Source organism: Geotrypetes seraphini, chromosome 4, assembly GCF_902459505.1.
Source record: "Geotrypetes seraphini chromosome 4, aGeoSer1.1, whole genome shotgun sequence".
Lineage (NCBI taxonomy): Eukaryota > Metazoa > Chordata > Amphibia > Gymnophiona > Dermophiidae > Geotrypetes > Geotrypetes seraphini.
In genome coordinates this window covers 239376688-239395870 of record NC_047087.1, presented here as the reverse complement: position 1 = coordinate 239395870, position 19183 = coordinate 239376688, and the positions used below count along the sequence as shown (strand labels likewise).

Here is a 19183-nt window from a genome sequence, read left to right as displayed (position 1 = left end):
GGAGGACTCAAAATGTTAGCAGAAGGAATATAGAGAGAGGGAGAAACCTGAAACAAAGGGGAGGCAGAAGAGAGGGGTGGGGGGAAGATGTTGGACTATGGGAGGTGCAGACAGAGGAGACAAAGGGGGGAGAGACCCTGAGGAAGAACAGAGAGATGCAAGATCAGAACAGAGGAGGGAGACATGTTGCCAATAGGGGTGGAGGAGAGAGGAAGAAAAGCTGGATTCCTGGAAGGACAGAGAGAGATGTTGGTTGGGAATGAAACGAGGTATGGATGACAGAAAAGGTGCATTCGGTATATATAAATATATAAATAAATATGGGGGGGGGGTCCTTTTACTAAGGCGCACTAGCTGATTTAGCACGCGCTAAATGCTAACGTGTCCATAGAATATAATGGGCACATTAGCACTTAGGGCACGCTACATCGGCTAGCGCACCTTAGGAAAAGAGGGAGTATATGTTTAGTATTTTTATTGTTGGTAGATCAGTTTGACTTGGTCATTTTAAAAGTAGCTCACAAGCCAAAAAAGTGTGGGCATCCCTGGTATAATGTAAATATCCAGTCCATAAATCTTTTCCCAAATCCCATGTCTTAACACTACCTCCATAAAACTCCATTCTACCCAGTTGAATGCTTTTTCAGCATTGACCGATACTGCCACCCACTCTGATCCCTCCCTTCTCGCGCATGCTACAATGCCCCGCACACTAGACACTAACGCCTCCATAGAGCTTGTGTTAGTATTTTTCATTTAGCGCGTGGTTTGCGCGCGCCAATCTTCAGCGTGAGCTAAAAACGCTAGCGCACCTTAGTAAAAGGAGCCCTGAGTATTATCTTTCCCTAATTTAGGAAAAATCGTAATTCCCACTAATGATATGTAAACTGTTTAGGTTTATACGGTATATATATATTTTAAAAATAAATAAATAAAATAATCACATAAAGTATGGTAACTGTTCCCCCTCTTTCAAGTTATTAAAAAGTCTTGCCAACAAAGGAGTCACAAATGATATAAATTTTTTGTAAAACATGCCCGTAAAACCATCCAATTCCAGGGATTTGCCCATCTTAATATTATGTATCACCTTACGTATTTCATCCTCAGTTGTGTCCCCATCTAGTCCTTGGGCCTCCGTTTCCTGCAAAGTTTCTAGGCCTAATTGAAACAGATATTGATCCAAAGAGGCATCTGATCCTTGGTGTTCTGATGCATATAATTCCTTATAAAATTCCAAAAATCGTTTATAAATATCTTCCTCTTTTGTTAACATATCCCCTTGATTAGAACGTATAGCCATAATATTGAGCTGAGATTGTTGGGTTTTAATACGATGTGCTAATATCTTACCTGCTCAGTTTCCCAATTCAAAATGTTTAAGGGCTCCTTTTACTAAGGTGCACTGCGTTTGTAGTGCACGCAGGATATTACCACGTGCACTAAATATTAAATTGAATATTTTCATCTTCTATTTTTCACAAAGCCATTCGTATATCCCTAATTTGAATCTTAATCTGCTCTACCACCAACCCCTTCTTATGTTGTGCTATTAATCTCATCAGATTCTCTCTCAATTTTTTTTCCTCTAATTTCTGAGTCTTTTTCTTATGTGAGACCATAGAAATAAATTCCCCCTTAAGACGGTTTTTCATGATTCCCAAATCATAATAGGTGAATATTGATCAATATTATTATTTGCCAAAAATTCTCTAACAGTCTGCTCTGTCCTCTGAATTATCTTTGGATCGTTTAGCAAATTTTCATTAAAAATTATGTTAGAGGTTTCTTCTTATTTTGATTTTAGAAAACTGTTAAAAAGACACAACTATTTGATAAATTGGTATCTTAATGCATCCTGTTCTAACTTTTAATATGTTTTTTTTCGTTTATAATTTGATAAATTTTATCTGCATTGTATGTATTAGTTCTGTTTGTTGTGAACCGCCTAGAACCTTTTTGGTATGGCGGTATATAAGAATAAATTATTATTATTAATTTTTTATTAATTTCCAATATCGTATCCCTATTCTTGGGTATTGCCATAATAAATCCAACCATGTTGGGGCATGATTTGACCAACTAATATCATCTATCTTAGCATCAATAATTTTACCCCCAATCTTTTATCTAACATATTATATTAATACGTGTATATACATCATGAGATGGGGAGTAGTAGGTATAATCCTTTCCTAACAGGTGAGTGGCTCGCCACCCATCTGTTAGATTTAATACTTCTAAAAATGTTTTTAATAATTTCCTATCTTTTTTAAGTCTATCATCCTTACTGCCTGTAAAATCCCATCTAGGGTCTATCACTAAATTAAAGTCCCCCCAACAAGTAATGATCCTTCTTGATACTTCAAAATTATACCCATAATTTCTTCAAAAAATTTCCCTTGATTAACATTTGGTGCATACAAATTCGCCAGGGTCACCTTTTCCCCATTCAAGTCACCCACCCAAATAATCCATCTCCCTCCCTCGTCTCTCCATTCACCTTTTGTGATCATTTTTTAATGTTTACAAATACTATCCCCACCCCTGTTTTCTTTTTCTCCTGTTTATTAAAAGCCCAAATTCGAGTTCGGTAATCTCAATATTGAAACATCTTTTCTCACAGTTTTGCATTTTTGACAAAGTAATCTCTTCAAAACCATAATAATAAACATATCTAAGGCTCTTTGCAGATAAGCATTTTTAGAATTTGCTGTCTTTTACTAGTTTTGATCAATAGTATTGACTTTTTTCACAGGTCCATAGCTCTTTTTAAAAGTAAGTCTATCCAAATAAAATATAATATGCAGCTCATGTCACCTCCATCCTATTGCTCATTTCTTTTTTTTTTTTTTAATATTCTTTATTCTCAAGAGACTAGTAAATGGTGACCCAATCAAAAAAAAAACATCTTTTCTCCCATTTTTTTGTAAATGTATTTCTTGAACAAAACATATATCAAAACTCAATCTTTTCATTTCTTTCAATAATAATTGACGTTTGCATGGTATATTAAGTCCATTCACAGTCAAACTTCCCAGTCTTAATTTACTTCCTCCCATTTTTCAATTTTTCCTTCACTTTATTTACCTCATCCTTCCAATCCTTACAAATCTTAAGATTTTTCTTCCCAGGTACTCCTTGATTCCCCTTCCCCGCCCCTCCCCCAAAATTACTCCTCCATCCACTCCTCCTCCCTTCCCCTCACCCCCCTCTTCCCCCTCTCCCCCATCTTCCTCCACTCCTCAAAGACTTTGTGTAACTTTCACCCAACCTCAAAGTACCTCATCAAACTACCTCCCCTGCCTCTCACCCTTTCACACAATCCAATCACACTCTTTTTCCTCCCCATACACCCATACTATCATACCTTTTGCCTGGGTCAATAATCCACTATTAATTTAACTAGCTTTAATTAGCTTATTTGCAATATAGTCACTGTTCTGTAGTCTGTTCTTCATATAGGGACCGAAACATCCGTAGGCCCCTGGACCAACTTCATTCCCTGCTCAGGTTGTTGATTTCTCCTAGTTCTTGAGGTAGTCTCCTGCCAGCGATATTTCTCCAATTTTTGTACCACCGATTTTCCTGTGAATGCTCTAGTCGCTTGCATCAAGCCCTCTTTGCATAGGTATTCCTCGGCCTCTATCACAGTTGTAACTCTCTTATGAATGCCATTTATTGTTATCAAAAGGCCAAATGGAAACAACCATCTGTAGCGCAGATTTTTCTGCTTCAGTAGTGTAAGTATTGGTCAAAATTCTCTCCTCTTCTGTAATGTAATAGCCGATAAGTCCTGAAATATCTCAATATGCTAGGTTTTCCAAGTTATCAGCCTTTCCTTGTCCACAAAGTTATGCAAACACGCAATTATATCTTGAGGTCGTTCAGTAAGTCGGGGACCCATTGTTTTGTGTGACCTGTCTACTTTTACAGTGGCTGGGGGAGTTGCTTTTTTATTATCAGGGGCTAGCATAGAGGCAAATATTTCTTGCACCACTTGTTCAGCGTCTTTCTCACAGTATTTCTTAACACAATATATATGCTGTATATTTTAATAACACTATACAGAAGAGAGGCAATGTTGTATATACGATATGTGGAAAGCACTATATTAAATCTTAATTCTACTATATTAGATTTGATAGTAGAACAGAAACTTTGAACAGTAACTTTTTCTACTGGGATACATGAACTGTCTGAAGGCTGCCATTAGATTGAAGTAAAATTTTGCTCATTTCTTTGAAAGAAAGTTCAATGTCCCATTGTCTTTTCAATGTTCTAATGTTAAATAACAATACTTACAGTTTAGAACTTTAGAACTATCTCTTTCATATTTCTTTAGCAAACAAGGTTAAAAGACATCACTTATGCTGTTATCCAGGTGGCCCAAGCTATGTGTGTGTGTGTGTGTGGTGTCTCATGTGATATCATATGGATAGCTCAGATGTGAGGCCATTCTTTATTTCAGACAAGGCTCACTTACTTCAGAGAATGTTTTCAAGTTTTATTCGGGTATCTATATCACACAGTACAAAGTCAGTACAGTTTTAAGTTATGGTTCTGTTGTTTCGGGTTAATATTTCTGTTTGGATTAATATCCCCTGCTTTTCCAAAGACCCAGAGCAGTTTACCATTTTAATAAAGTTGAATCAAGGCTAACCATTGGGTTCACTTCCAAGGCCTATCAATCACAACTCTAGCTTATTGAAGGATGTTTCCTGGTTCTGGTAAGAAAAGAGCACCCCTGAGCAGAACCAGCTCTACTTCTCAGACATATGTCTTCATTGCAAACCAGTCTGGCACAGTGATGTTTCTTGCTTCCTATCTCCATCAGGTTCTATAGAAGTAAACACCTTTTATAAGGAAAAGGTCACATTTTCTAACAAATGAGCACACTGCTGTAAAAATAATGGGCTAAGTACTCAAAGGATTTATGCTCCTACCTTTGAAAGCTAGGCTCCTAAATTGACCTCTGTGAAAATTTACTAAGGCAGGCCTAAATTTAAACAAGTAAGATTAAATTTTAATCCAAATTATAATGAATTTTGAATTGGAAATTTAGGCTTCTAAGTCTGGTTAAAAATAGGGAACAAATTTAGGAGCCTAATTTAGGAGCATAAATACAGGAATTTAGCTTTTTTAAAATATTCACGCCAAACATGTTTTAATAAGGATGCAATTATTGAGATGTTTCAACATCTTTTTTTTTTAGGAGTATAAAATTTCCAATTTTGAGCAGAGGCTAATGAATGAGATAGAGTTCCGTCTGCAGCGGACTCCAGTGGATGAATCAGATGATGAAATAGAGCATGATGAAATACCTACTGGAAAGTGCATAGCCCCCGTCTTTGACAAAAGGCTCAAGCACTTCCGGGTTGTGGAAGGATCAGCCATTACATTCACATGTAAAATTGTTGGTATACCAGTACCTAAGGTAAAATATGTTTACAAATATTCAAATGAACTCACATAACGGTAACTGAAAGAGCAGTTTTCTGCCAAAAGTATGTTTATGTATAGACAGGAATTAGGTAGCAGGTTAGATTAAAAGGGAACTTGGTTGGTTCTATGGCAGCTTCCTAGAATCTGTACAGGTTAAAGCAAAGAAGTAGCTACACTTCTAAGGAACTGGATACAATTAGAACAGCAAAAATTCTATTCTATGAGGGGCCGCTGAAAAGTTCTCAGCCTAACCAAGAAGAGAATGATATGGAGCCAAGAAGCATACAAGTTATTCCACACTTTTCTTGACACTTTTCATCTCAATGATATGAAACAAAATGAAAAGAATCAAGAAAAGTGTGGAATAACTTGTAAGTTTCATGGCTCCACATCATTCTCTTCATGGTTGGGCTCAGAACTTTTCAGCGGCTCCTCATAATATTATCCAGGCCACTATCTGAATAAGTTCTAATAGCTGGACATACCCAGATATTCAAGACCAGATTCCAGGTAGGCCCAAATAAAATCCAGGTACTTAGCCATAAGCTAAATATTGACTGAAAATTGTATAGCTTAATTGTGCATTGCCTGACAAATAATGCTGACTTAAAACTGTTGTAAATCTTCCATTACTTATTCTCACATTGTCCCTAATCCTAGCATTATTTAATATTATAAATAACAGCACCCTATTAACTTTTTCTTTGTAACATACAGGTTAATATTAAGCTTCCGGTGGTCAGCATATTTTAAAATGCTAGTCACCATTGGCTTTTTATACTTGTATTCAGTACCCGGCCATATTTAATACTGATGCTTATTATCCAGTTATAATGTAGCTGCCAGCAGGGATATTCAGACCAATAGCACGATAAATAGCCAGAAAAAGTCTTTGGGGCTACACAAATGAGAGCTGTACAGTTCTGCAGATAAACTGCTTCCACTGCAAGTTAAATTAACTGAAATAAGTCCACTGCACACCAAGGTGTATCTTTAACTTCCCTTTAATGGTGACCCAATGGGGAAACCATATTGACAGTACATCTGTTGCAATGCTTTCAACCATTCACAAGGGAGATAGATGCAATTCTTCAAATGTTAAAGTTGCAAACGTATGATACAGTTACTTTTCCCTTTGCTCTATTGGATGTTTCTAGTCCTTTCATACCACTTACTTCTTCTTTTGGCTCAAACAAAATAGGTTTCTGGTTCCTCCTCAGGGCATGATTGATTAAAATGATAAAACAATGAGATCAAATAATATACCTTCTTATAATCTCAACAGGTGTACTGGTTCAAAGACGGCACACAAATTTCAAAGAAAAATGATCACTACAAGATGAAGAGAGAAGCAGATGGAACATGTTCTCTTCATATAGAAGCCACTACAAATGATGACGATGGAAACTATACCATCATGGCAGCAAATCCACAAGTAATATTCTGTTAAACTTGTCTCTTTTATTTTCATTACTCCTTATATTTCAGTATAGAAGTCAATATGTAACATTCTGTAAGTTTGTCCCAAAAGTAGAGATGTAACCTGGCTAAGAAGTCAACTGAGACCCAGGGAAGCCAGGCCTCATATCCTGCTCACACTCATAACCTTAGATAAATCACTTCACCCTCAGGTACCAACATAAGTACTCATTGCACCTTTGGAAGCAGTCTGAGGCTTGAAAGCCATTTTTTATTGAATGATATTGTAGTGCTGATGTGTTTTATAATGCTTTGCTGTCTACGTAGATTATGCAGATGGCCTTAATTGCTGCATTTATGAGTCTTATTGTATATTTGGGTGATTGTGTTTGGCTTCTTTGTGAACTATGATGAGCACATTTCAGGAACTGGCAGTCTCACAAATATAAATAAACCCATGTATTTGCCATTGCTGTTAACATGCATTAATGTGACTTCACACACATTAAATAATGAAAGTCCCACTATTCTCAATGGGGCCTATTTACTAATTATGCACTTAACCTAAATTAATGCATAATAGTAAATAAAGCCCTTAAATCATAAGCCTTTTGGAGGTAGGGAATGTATCTCTTCTTGAGCCAGCAGGGAAAAGGTATGAGCTAAAGCTAAATAAATAAATAAATAAATAAATAAATAACTAGTGCAACTAGAATATCATTCTCTGGAGACAGCCCGGCATTGAATATCTGGGTTTAATGCTGGAGGTGAACAGTCAAAACATGGCCTGCCATTGGCTGAATATTGGACTCTCAAGGCCTGATTTTATAAACAGTGCGAGCAGGATTTGGGATCAGGCCTGTGCCCACACAGCTAGACACAGTCAAATGCAGTAAAGAAAAACTCTTGATTCAAAAGAAAATCCTTCACCCTGGTACTTCACAGGGACAGGTATATAAAGGACAGTCTCTTTATTCAAGAAACAAAAAGTCTTTCTTGAGACATGTAATAAGGCTGACCCCTGCCAGACCTCAGACGAGACTCACAGGTGTTCAGCAAAGGAAAGACTGACTTACCTCAGCCACGCAGAATGTCTAGTCATTGTAGTCAAGGTGCATACAGGCATCACCTCTTCCTTCTTCTCCTCTGGGCCTCCTTATCCTAGCTCTGGCCTTGCCTCTTATACTTCCTGGTCCCTGCCTCCCTGCCTCCTACTTCCCGTGTCACTTCCCCCTAAGGAGGAGCTAACTATATTAAGATAGCTCTGACATTATAAGGGAATATTCAGCAGGGGGAGTGGTTGCATCCTGTAGACTTCCTTATATAGTGCCTAAGCTTGCCTACATTGTAGTTGCTGCTCCACATGTTCTTATGTACAGAATCATGCCTAGCAGTACCTAGATATGCTTAGGCATCGTTAGGCATCCTAGAGGTAGGCCTTGATATTTTAGGCCAGGTTTTACCAGTCCTAATTTACCAGAGCCTAACTCAGATGTCTAGTGACACCTGTCATCCATACCTATTCTCTGCCTCTAACCATGACTACTTTTCAGGTGGGCGTCATTAGGCATCAGAGGGCACCTTGACTTAGGCGTTACTAGGCACCATGCAGAATTCCATGCACAACTTTTAATTGATTGATTGATTTTAAAAAAAATTTAAATTAAAGATCAATGTCGTTGTCAATTACCATGCCAATTAAGCTGTTAATTCAATTTGGGTTGTGCGCAGAATTTAGTTAGGCATCCACAATAAGGGCGCTTAGCAGCGTCTAACCTAGGCGCCGTTTATTGAATCAGGACCTTAGTTTTATGAATTTTTTTTTTTTATGGCCATGACTCCATGATTGTGGCCAAACATAATTTTGAGACACTCCCAAAAGTGTAGGTCAGGTCACGACCCTAAACGTAGCTCTATATCTCTTCCTTCCAAAATAATTTTTACTTTCCTGATGCATACTTATAATTATTTATTTTTGAATATGCCACACAATGAGAAGCAGAGGTGTAAGGCACATAGGATACTTGAATTTAAGAGATATCTGCAAGTGTGGAACAAAGTGATTGGGGGGTGGGGGAGAGAGAATGCCATGGGACAAGGAAGGAAAACAGCAAGGCTTAAATGAAACCTACTGGTCCTTGTCTGGAGAAAGGGGCCTAATAAAAGGGGTTCAAGAGTGCATGGGGGTATGAAAGAAATGTGTTTGCTATTTGTATAACTAATCTTTGCACCTTCTCTCTTACAGGGAAGAATCAGTTGCTCTGGGCACTTGCTCATGCAGACAGTTCTCATCCGACCCCGAATGGCACCAGTTGTCCAGTCTCATAGGTAATGAAAAAAACTAAAGGCATGATGCTTCTATAATCACTCTACTTTTTCCTCAGATCTCAGAGAATTAATAATTATAATAATAATAAATGTATTTTTATATACCACCATACCCGAGAGTTCTAAGCGGTTCAGAACAATTGGATAAGATACAAACAGTACAAGTTATTTAAAAAGACAGCAATTGAAGGCATCTAGTGGAAGAAATACATAAAATATAAAATGCATGCAGTATAAAAGAATGTGGAGAATTTTACAAAGCAAGATAAAAATATAAAAAAATATTAAGACCCTGGCCTATTAAATAATTGAGTTTTTATCTGTTTTCTAAAATCCAGGTAAGAAGAGGCTTCTAATACACACCGGGCAAGCCAAATATTTAATTTAGCTGCCTGAAAGACAAAGATTCTTTCACAAAACCTTTTATACTGGCAAAATTTTACTGAGGGTTAGGTGAACAGATGTAATCTTCGAGAATTCTTGTTTGTATAACTCAGATTAAAATGAGAGCTTAGGTAACTCGGAAGCATACCGAATGTTATTTTATAATAGAAACAAGAAAACTTGAACAGAACTCTGGATTCAAATGGCAGCCAATGGAGCTTTTGATAGAGGGGGTGATATATTCCAATTTCTTTAGACCATAAATAAGGCTGACAGCTGTGTTCTGGACCACCCTTAATTTTTTGATAATTTTCTTGGGAGCGCCTACATAAATAATATTGCAATAGTCGAGAATACTCATGATAAAAGATTGGACTAGCAGACGAAAGGAAACTTCGTAAAAATATTTTTTAATAGTACGGAGTTTCCAGAGCACTGAAATACTTTTCTTAAACACTAAATCTTATCAACAACCTGTCTCCAGTCTAACACATCATAAAGAGGCTTTAAACCCTAAGAGTGCTTAGCATGTGAAAAACAGGTTACTGCAAAATACGTTACATGTTTTGTAGTATTTTGCCTGTTAATGCACGCCAACTCAGACGATAGTTATTTTTAAACAATAATTTTAGGAGAGTACGAGTCTCATAATCAGAACTTTGAAACATCCCAAAAACTAATCCAAGTTGGCACTTGGACGTCCAAGTGTTGATAATCAAAACTGATGTTCTGGACATCCAGCAGCATTTCAAGGCCGCTGTGTATCCATAGCTCAAAAGGGCATGTTGGAAGGTGTGTTATGGGCGGATACCATGCGGGCATAGACCTGGATGTCCAGCAGCTTTCCCAGGACATCCTAGACCAGGAGTGGTAAACTCCGATCCTCGAGGGCCAGAATCCAGTCGGGTTTTCAGGATTCCCCCAATGATTATGCATGACATCTATATGCATGCACTGCTTTCAATGCATATTCATTGGAGAAATCCTGAAAACCCAACTGGATTCCAGCCCTCGAGGACCGGAGTTGCCCACCCTGTCCTAGACAGTCCTTAGACGCCGGCACTTAGACCTGTTTTAGTTGCGTTTAAGTGCCCCAAAGCTACCCAAACTGACCATTTGTTCACTGGAGGGATAAAGGCATGATCTCCCTTTACTCCTCCAGTGATCACCGACCCCCTCCCACCACCCAAAGATGGGGGAAAAAAACATTACATTGAGGGCTTGCCATCAGCTGATCACAGCAGAGGAATCCCATTCAGCTTAGCTTTGCCGGTTTTGAGGATTCCGGTTGGCTCAACTGATGGGGATTCCCCCTGCCAGGATCAGCTGAATTGGCAGGGAGATTCCTCTCTCCCCACTCCCTCCCTCACAGGCACTAATCCCTCCAGTACACCTTAAACTAACCAAATAAAAAAATAGCTGCCAAGCCGTACATCCCCCCCCCCCCCAACATCCCTAAACATCCTTGGACATGCCCCTGACAACCCACACATCCCCCAACATTCCTGGACCCTTTATAGAATATACTCATATATTCTTTTGTTTGTTATTCTGTCTTTTATGCTCTACACCAGTGTTTTTAACCTTGTTACACCCGTGGACCGGCAGAAATAAAAGAATTATTTTGTGGACCGGCAAACTACTAGGACTAAAATTTTAAAACCCCGTTTTCGCCCCATCTCCATGAACTCAGTCCCCGCAAATCATCTGATCCCATCCGCACAAGCCTCAGTTATGATTTTATATTGAATGTATTTTATTAAAGTATAAAAAGAAACAATATTCTATACAATTGTTATAAATACAAATAATACAGAGCAAGGATCAACAAAACCCCTGTCTCGCCTCCCCTTCACATATATCCCCTCTACTATCAAGAAAAATGAACAAGCCAAATTATTACAAAATGCTACACAGAAATATCATGCTAACAGAATACTGCAATCACACATGACAGGAATAGTGTTAGGAGAATGTAACTAGGGCTACTGCCCCCTGGTCAGAGAACACCCTAAGCCAGCTGGAAGCTAAAGAAGCACTGCCTGGGCTTTGCAGTCCCCAGTTATGTCTAACACCAGCTCTAGCAGGATATATATTTCAAATCTGATATATTCTAATCACAAAATAGAAATAAAATTATTTTTTTCTATCTTTTTGTCTCTGGTTTCTGCTTTCATCTTCTTTTCACTCTGTTCCCTCCAGTGTCTGCCCTCTCTGTCTCTTCAATCCAGCATCTGCCCCTTCCATCCACTGTCTGCCCTCTCCCCCTTCCATATGGTATCTGTCTTCTTTCAATGCCCCTCTCTCCTTTCCATCCAGCCTGTGCCCCCTCTCTCCTTTTTACATGATTCATTCCAGCTTCACTGCTCTCTTCATTTTTATCTCTCCTACACCAGATCTAGCATCGTTATCCCTCTCTGTTTATTTCTCTGCTGACCCCTTCCCATCATCAATTTCTCTACTTTCTCATGCCTGTCTCTCCCCTTCCCCTCCTCTAATCTCCCTGCCAGCTGTTTCCTTCCTTTTTTCCTTCTCCCTTCCCTCCTCCTCCTGTCCAGCAGTAACTCTCTTCCCTTCCTCCCCTTCCAGCAGCATTTCTCCTTCTCCTTCCCTCCAGGTCCAGTAGCAGCTGTCCCTTTTTTTCCTTTGACCAGAAGCTTCTCAGACTCCTTTCTCTCCTCCCCTCTCAGCAGCATCTCTCCTTATCCTTCCCTCCAGGTCTAATAGCAGCGGTCCCTTTTTTCCCCTTGCCCAGCAGCTTCCCAGACTCCTTTCCTTCCTCCCCTCCCAGCAGCATCTGTCCTTCTCCCTCTCCAGGTCCAGTAGCAGCTGTCCCTTTTTCCCCTTGCCCAGCAGCTTCCCAGCCTCCAACAGTGGCTTTCTCCCCTCCCAGCAACTCTCCTTACTTGCCAGCGCAGTGATTCAGGAAGGCAGCCTCAGGTCCTATGTTGGGTCGCTTCGCCTCTGAGGAAAGAAGAAGTTGCATCATCAGAGGCGGCCGCGACTCAGCAAAAGCCCCAAGGCTGCCTTCCTGAATCGCTGCGCTGATAAGAAGGGGGGCTGCAGAGAGGGGAGAAAGCCACTGTCAGAGGCGCCCCATGATCTTTCCGGCCCAGCTGAAAATAACTTATCGATCTTGCCGGCCCTGTGCGGACTGGCAGGATATTGAACTTAATCAATCTCGCCGGCCCTGCGCGGACCGGAAGAAATTTCCTGCAGACCGGCACCGGTCCGTGGACCGGTGGTTGAAAAACAGTGCTCTACACTATGGGGCTCATAATCAAAACGGAAATACTTCTAAAAAACGGCCTAAATCGGCACTTAGACGATCAGTGAGACAGGTCATCCAAGTGCCGATAATCGAACAGGGTTTTAGACGTATTTAAAAATGACCTAGGCCTTCACAGTGCTGCTGAATGACCAGAGCTAAAAGGGATGTGTCAGGAGGAGTGTCGAGGGCGGGATTTGGGCGGGACGTGGGCCATCCTAGACCTAGGGCTCCTTTTACGAAGGCGCGTTAGGGTCTTAACGCGTGGAATAGCGCGTGCTAAAATGCCACATGTGCTAGTCACTACCGCCTCCTCTTGAATAAGCGCATGCTAATCCAGTGCGTGTGCTAAAAACACTAGCGCACCTTCATAAAAGGAGCCCTTAGTCGTACTGCATGTATAACCAAAAGTTTTACAACACTGCCTAGATGGAACCTGGACGTTGTGACTTAGGCCATCTAAAACCAGGTCTAAGTCACAAGAAGATATCCAAAGTGACCAGATAAGCACTGCAGACACAAAGTACAGACCCACACACAGTGCCCCAGTGATCACTGACCCCCCCCCCCCCTTAAAAATCATAATAACAACTTTACATATCTGCCTCCAGAACATCAGCACCTGGCAGCCTGGCATAGGAAAGCCTAGTAGAGCTGCACAGAGGTGGCTTAAGTGGTCTTGGGGGTGGGTTAGTGAACCATGGAGAGGAGGACCCAGGCCCATAAGCCACTCTAATCACTGCATTCATGGTGAAAAATGTGCACCCCCCAAAAAAAACCCTAATCCTTTAGTACTGCCATATAAGTGGCTCCTGCAGCCATAAGGGCTATTCGGGTGGTAGATAGGTGGGTCTAGCAGATTCTGGGGGTGTTTTGGGGGGCTCACCATGATCTATAAGGGAGCTGTAGTGAGATGTTTATGTGGGACCCTTTTTGTGATGTTCACAGCAGTAGTCTGTGAGGTACCCTACTACTCTGGTGCCATGTTTAGGTGTCCAGTCCATCACTTTTCTGGCCCCTCCTGTGCCCAAAAGGTCTTTTTTGTGACTTGGATGAATTTTTGGACAAAAATGTAGTATAAAGATGGATGTATTTTTCGAAAATGGACCTTTTCCCATCTCCAACTTTGGGCGACTTGCGACTTAGGCCCAAAACGGACTTATGGTTTATACCACTCTTTCATTTTACTGGTCCAAGCGGATGTTTCTTTTGATTATGCCCTTCCATGTGGTCACCACTATGCTATAGAAAAATAATCTGCATTTCTTAGCTGTTCCTTGGATAAATTAATCCACTTATTACAGAATGAGGTCTCATGTGCAGGAAGCAGAAGGAGAGCCAGTACAAGAGCGATTCTTCCGGCCATATTTTCTTCAAGCACCTGGAGACATGGTGGCTCACGAAGGTCGACTTTGTAGACTGGACTGTAAGGTACTTGTGTTTTCTCTTTCTTCTTGCTTTCAAGAGCTTTTTGAACAAGCACAGAATGAGAATGTCTCTTGTAAACTGTTTTAAAAGTTTTCTATTCTGGGTGTTTTCAATGCTTATTTTAACTATAATGGAGCTGATATTAAGCCTGTGGCAATCAGTATACTCTCCTGAACTGAAGCCTCTGAAAGCTCATTAAAACTGTAGTAAGTTAGTCCAATAAATTGTATCGTCTCATTATCCATTTGTTTTATTTTTATTTATTAACCTTTAGATTGGATTAACATGGTTACCGCATTACTTTATTTTAAAGTATTAATTTTGCAGTTTATCTTCTGCATTCGACCTAGTTGATTATGATATTCTCCTGCAGATTTTAGATGCTATTGTGGTATCGGTGTACAATTGGTTTTAGGGTTTCTTAAAAAAACGAACATGTAGGGTTAAAGTGTGTGGCGCAGTGGCTAGAGCTACAGATTTAGAACCCTGAGGTTGTGGGTTCAAATCTCTCGCTGCTCCTTGTGACCCTGGGCAAGTCACTTAATCCCCTCATTGCCTCAAGTGCGCTAGATAGGGTTTGAGCCCATCAGGACAGATAGGGAAATGTGATAAAGTACCTGAATGTAAACCACTTAGGATATGAGTGGTATATAAATGATTAAATAAAGTACAAGAAGGTTTGTCATCATATTGGGTTAATCCCTGTGGGGTTCCTCTTGCTCCCCTATGCTATTTAATTTTATTTAGCTATACTCTGCCCATGTGAGCATGTCTTTGTATTTATATGCTATGCCACTTATACCCCCCCTACAGAATAGTGTTTAGGTGCTCTGCGAGCACTTCTGTGCATAACTGTGCACTTATTTGTAAAAGTGCCACTGTTCTATAAATGTACACACCCAAAGGCCATCTAAGTGCAGGTGCCCAGTTATAAATTTGCCCCTTTAACTCACGAATTTGTACATGAGTGCAGTAACTGTTCCCATACTGACCTGACATGAGTTAGTTGAATGTCGCGTTGGGTGCAAGAACTGCGGGCGAGTGGAGAATGGGCCAGGACTGCACATTGCAATTAGCATATGGTACTTACTGCGCGCTGCCACTTATGCTGTTAACATGGGTGCACGTAACACCTCCTTCAAGAGATTGGCATTAAGGCCCAGATTCTGAAAACAACATCTAAATCAGCTAGCACCTAGGAAAATGGCAGTCACACTTAGGCGCCTTTAACAGAATCGCGACTACCGGCACCTAAAAAATAGCTTAGGCGCCAGTAATACAGGCCAGGGTTTTAAAGACCTACATTTCTGGCGCCTAAGGTTTTTGAAGAATTGTGCCTAAGATCATCTCTGCCCCTAAACATGCCTGCTTTGATCTTAGGTGCCACTAGCTATGTTTATTGGATGCTTCTACTGTTTACCGCTACTAATGACTGGGGAGCCAATTCAGAGGTTCAATTCCAGTGCCTATTTTATTAATGTGTTTTTAATGCATTTGTTAGGCACCAGTAGGTACAATCTAGGTGCCTATCGTTCAGCACCGTTTACAGAATTTGGCCCTAAGCGTTGTTGCACTATTTGTGAATAAATTAAACATACAGTTAAAGAACTTTTCTATGCAGTTCCTGCAAGAGATACTTCAGGCATGCCCTCAACAGTTACTGCACAACCTATGCACTTTGCACATACCATGTATTCATTTTCAATGTTAAAGTGCAGTAAGTGCAAAAAGTTCCCACCTGTTAGTAGGAGAGCCCCTTATTGTAATTTTATTTTTTTTTACTGATACTTGTTTTTATTTACAATATGTTATGTTGATGCAATTGTTAATGAATTTGTGTTGATCAATATATAATTATAAGAAAGAATAAGATACACTTTTAACTAATGGTTCTGAAGTATTCCAGAATGCCAGAAAGACAGTCCCTTATTTCAGCATGGCTCTAGGCGCCATCTTAATGACTCTTTTGGGCATTGACGACTGATGCATTGTTTATTATTGGGCTGCAGTATTTTCAATGTCATGGTTGCAAAGTTTGCCTTGAATTATTTTGGCTAGCATTTGGATTTTGAATCTCGGTGAATGTTAGATTTGGGGGAAGAAGGGCTGATCCTTATGAAATAGCTGATCCTTATGAAAATGTTACAAGGTTGTCTACCCTGGTGAGCAGAAAACCATAACACAGAGATCTTCTAGGGACAGAAATTCTCTGCATTGTTGGGTTATGACCCAAGCTGCTATATTTAGAGCCTGCCACGTTGTTTTATTCTTCAGCTTTCTGTGGCCATGAAAAACTGTGTGCGCTGGCTTTTTTTTTTTTTAACATGGTTCATCACTATTGTAGATTTAACACTACAACTAATTTTTTTGAGTAACTCAAGCACCACTGTCACATCTATGGGAAAAAAAATATTGCGGCTCTGTTAGACGAAGCGAAGCCATGACTCTGAGTGTTAGAGTGGTGTGGTGTTAGATTCTCAGCATAGAGAACCAGAACGCTTTAAAGACCCTTTTTACTCTGCTGCTTCTTGAAAAATAATACACAAAGACTCATTCAAGTTTTCTTCACTCATATCATTCAGAATACATATGGGGGTAATTTTCTAAAGTTATTTGAATACAATGTGTCAATATGCACGCATAAAACAGTTTTTATAAAATTATACCCCCTCCCCCCATTACTAAGATATCTGGTTGATAGTATTCTGCCATAAGTTCCCCCTCCAAAAATCCGTTCTATGAAAAATGGTAATATGTTTGTCCCACCTGTTAAACACATAAGTTTACAGGTGTCGAGGTCAAGTATGTTTTCTTGTAGAGGCCCACAGGCATGGAATGAGATTCCTCTATACATCTGGGAGCAGGGAAATTTGCACAATTTTAAGAAATTACTGAAAAAGTATTTGTTTTTTAAGATGAAATATGGGAAATGAAGTTTTATAAGTGTAAGCGTTGGTCGCCGATACGTTTTGTTTGTTTGATTTGTTTGTATTGTATGTGATGTGATAAAATTATGTAAGTACTTTTTGGAACCCGCTTTGTATAAAGCGGGATATAAGCCAATAAACTATAAGCTATAGTAGAGGTTTCTAACGCAGCCTGGAGCACTAAATGATCCGATGCTGCTCCGACATTCATAGAATTCTTATGAGAGTCAGAGCAATGTCGGAGCATTTAGCGCCCAGGGCCACGGTAAAAACATCTACCATGGCTTAGTAAAAGAGGGCCTTAGTCAGTTGTAAACATTAGCATGAATGCATAAACTTTTATTGCAAGTGTTGCCATTGGCGCAGTCTGGGTGGGTGGAGTCACAAAGTATAAAATACACCAATCTACACATGCACTTGTATGCTGGAACTGATCTCAAATTTGTGAGCACCAGGGTCAACTAGCACATATACCCGTATAACATCATGGGGTCCTTTTACTAAGGCGTGCTAGCACATGCTAAATACTAACGAGTCCATTATAGTCTATGGACGCATTAGCGTTTAGCGTGTACTAAAACAGCTACCGCTTCTTAGTAAAAGGATCCCCAAGTTAGTGTTATAGAGTTTCAGCAGAGTTTATACAGTAGATTTATCACATGCCCGAAAAACACAGCCATCAGACTGTGCAGGTAGACTGTTAGGCAAAGCCATCCTTGATCAAGGACGCCCCAGATCTTTGGACCCCTGGGTCTAGGCTCAGTAGACCCGTGCAGAGATCCATCCCGGCTTGCATGCTTTTTACATAGACATTTATGCCTGTTCTAACGGCTTAATTTCCACTCCACCAATGTTGGTGCTATTGATGCTGGATTCACACTAGTATTTTATACAGACGCATAAGTGCCTGTGTTTTTATAAAACAGGGCCAAAATAGGTATCTTAGTGCCCTAGTAATCTAAGCGCCCTGTTATATAACTACCTTTACAACTCTGATTCCCTTGGGCGTTTCTCTTATTTTGGGAGAATCAGACCCTAAATCAAGCCTATTACAGCATTTTCAGTAACTAAGGAAGTGTCATCAGTCACGGAGCTCAAGATATTTTTTTGTCTGTTAGGTGAGCGGATTACCAACGCCAGACCTGTTATGGCTTCTGAATGGCAAACCTGTTGTAAAAGATGCGACCCACAAGATGTTGATCCGGGAGAATAGCATCCACTCTCTGCTCATTGATCCTCTCACACAACGAGATGCTGGAACCTATACCTGTATTGCAACAAACAAGACCGGACAGAATTCGTTCAGCTTGGAACTCAGTGTAGTCGGTGAGTCTTACATCTTGAAAAACTACAATGTTAAACATATAGGATTGGTGTGCTGGCTTTGATGTTGCTGTAAACTTTAGAGCAGGGGTAGGGAACTCCGGTCCTTGAGAGCCGTATTCCAGTCGGGTTTTCAGGATTTCCCCAATGAATATGCATTGAAAGCAGTGCATGCAAATAGATCTCATGCATATTCATTGGGGAAATCCTGAACACCCGACTGGAATACGGCTCTCGAAGACCGGAGTTCCCTACCCCTGCTTTAGAGAATTTGGTTTTTACTATTTTATTTTTATTGTTTTAGCCTATGCTCTAAACACATTGTCTACAGCATGGCTGCCCTGGGTAGGCCCGTGCTTGCAATTGGAAGCTAAGCAGGGTCAGGCCTGGCTAGCCCCTGGATGGGGAACCACTAGGGAATACCAGGTGCTGTAGGGCCCTCTGTTGGGCAGCAGCAACATAGTGGAGCTGCACAGGAGAAGGCAATAGCAAACCACTCCTATACTAGAAACATAGAAAATGACGGCCGAAAAGGGCCACAGCCCATCAAGTCTGCCCACTCAATTGACCCTCCCCCTTGGAGATCCCACCCTGATGACCCCTCCCCTTAACTCTACCCTCTTAGAGATCCAACATGTGCATCCCATTTATTATTAAAATC

General features: G+C 40.3%; 1 protein-coding gene across 9 annotated transcripts in view; it reads left to right on the top strand.

The window, feature by feature from the left end:
- Positions 1 to 19183, top strand: part of MYPN (myopalladin) — a 314293-nt gene that overhangs the window by 275883 nt on the left and 19227 nt on the right. For all 9 annotated transcript variants that reach the window (XM_033941751.1, XM_033941752.1, XM_033941750.1 and 6 more), the window contains 5 exons: positions 5216 to 5437; positions 6731 to 6880; positions 9110 to 9192; positions 14149 to 14275; positions 18318 to 18525. In XM_033941751.1, the coding sequence (XP_033797642.1) occupies positions 5216 to 5437; positions 6731 to 6880; positions 9110 to 9192; positions 14149 to 14275; positions 18318 to 18525 (790 nt within the window). The remainder of the gene's footprint in view (positions 1 to 5215; positions 5438 to 6730; positions 6881 to 9109; positions 9193 to 14148; positions 14276 to 18317; positions 18526 to 19183) is intronic.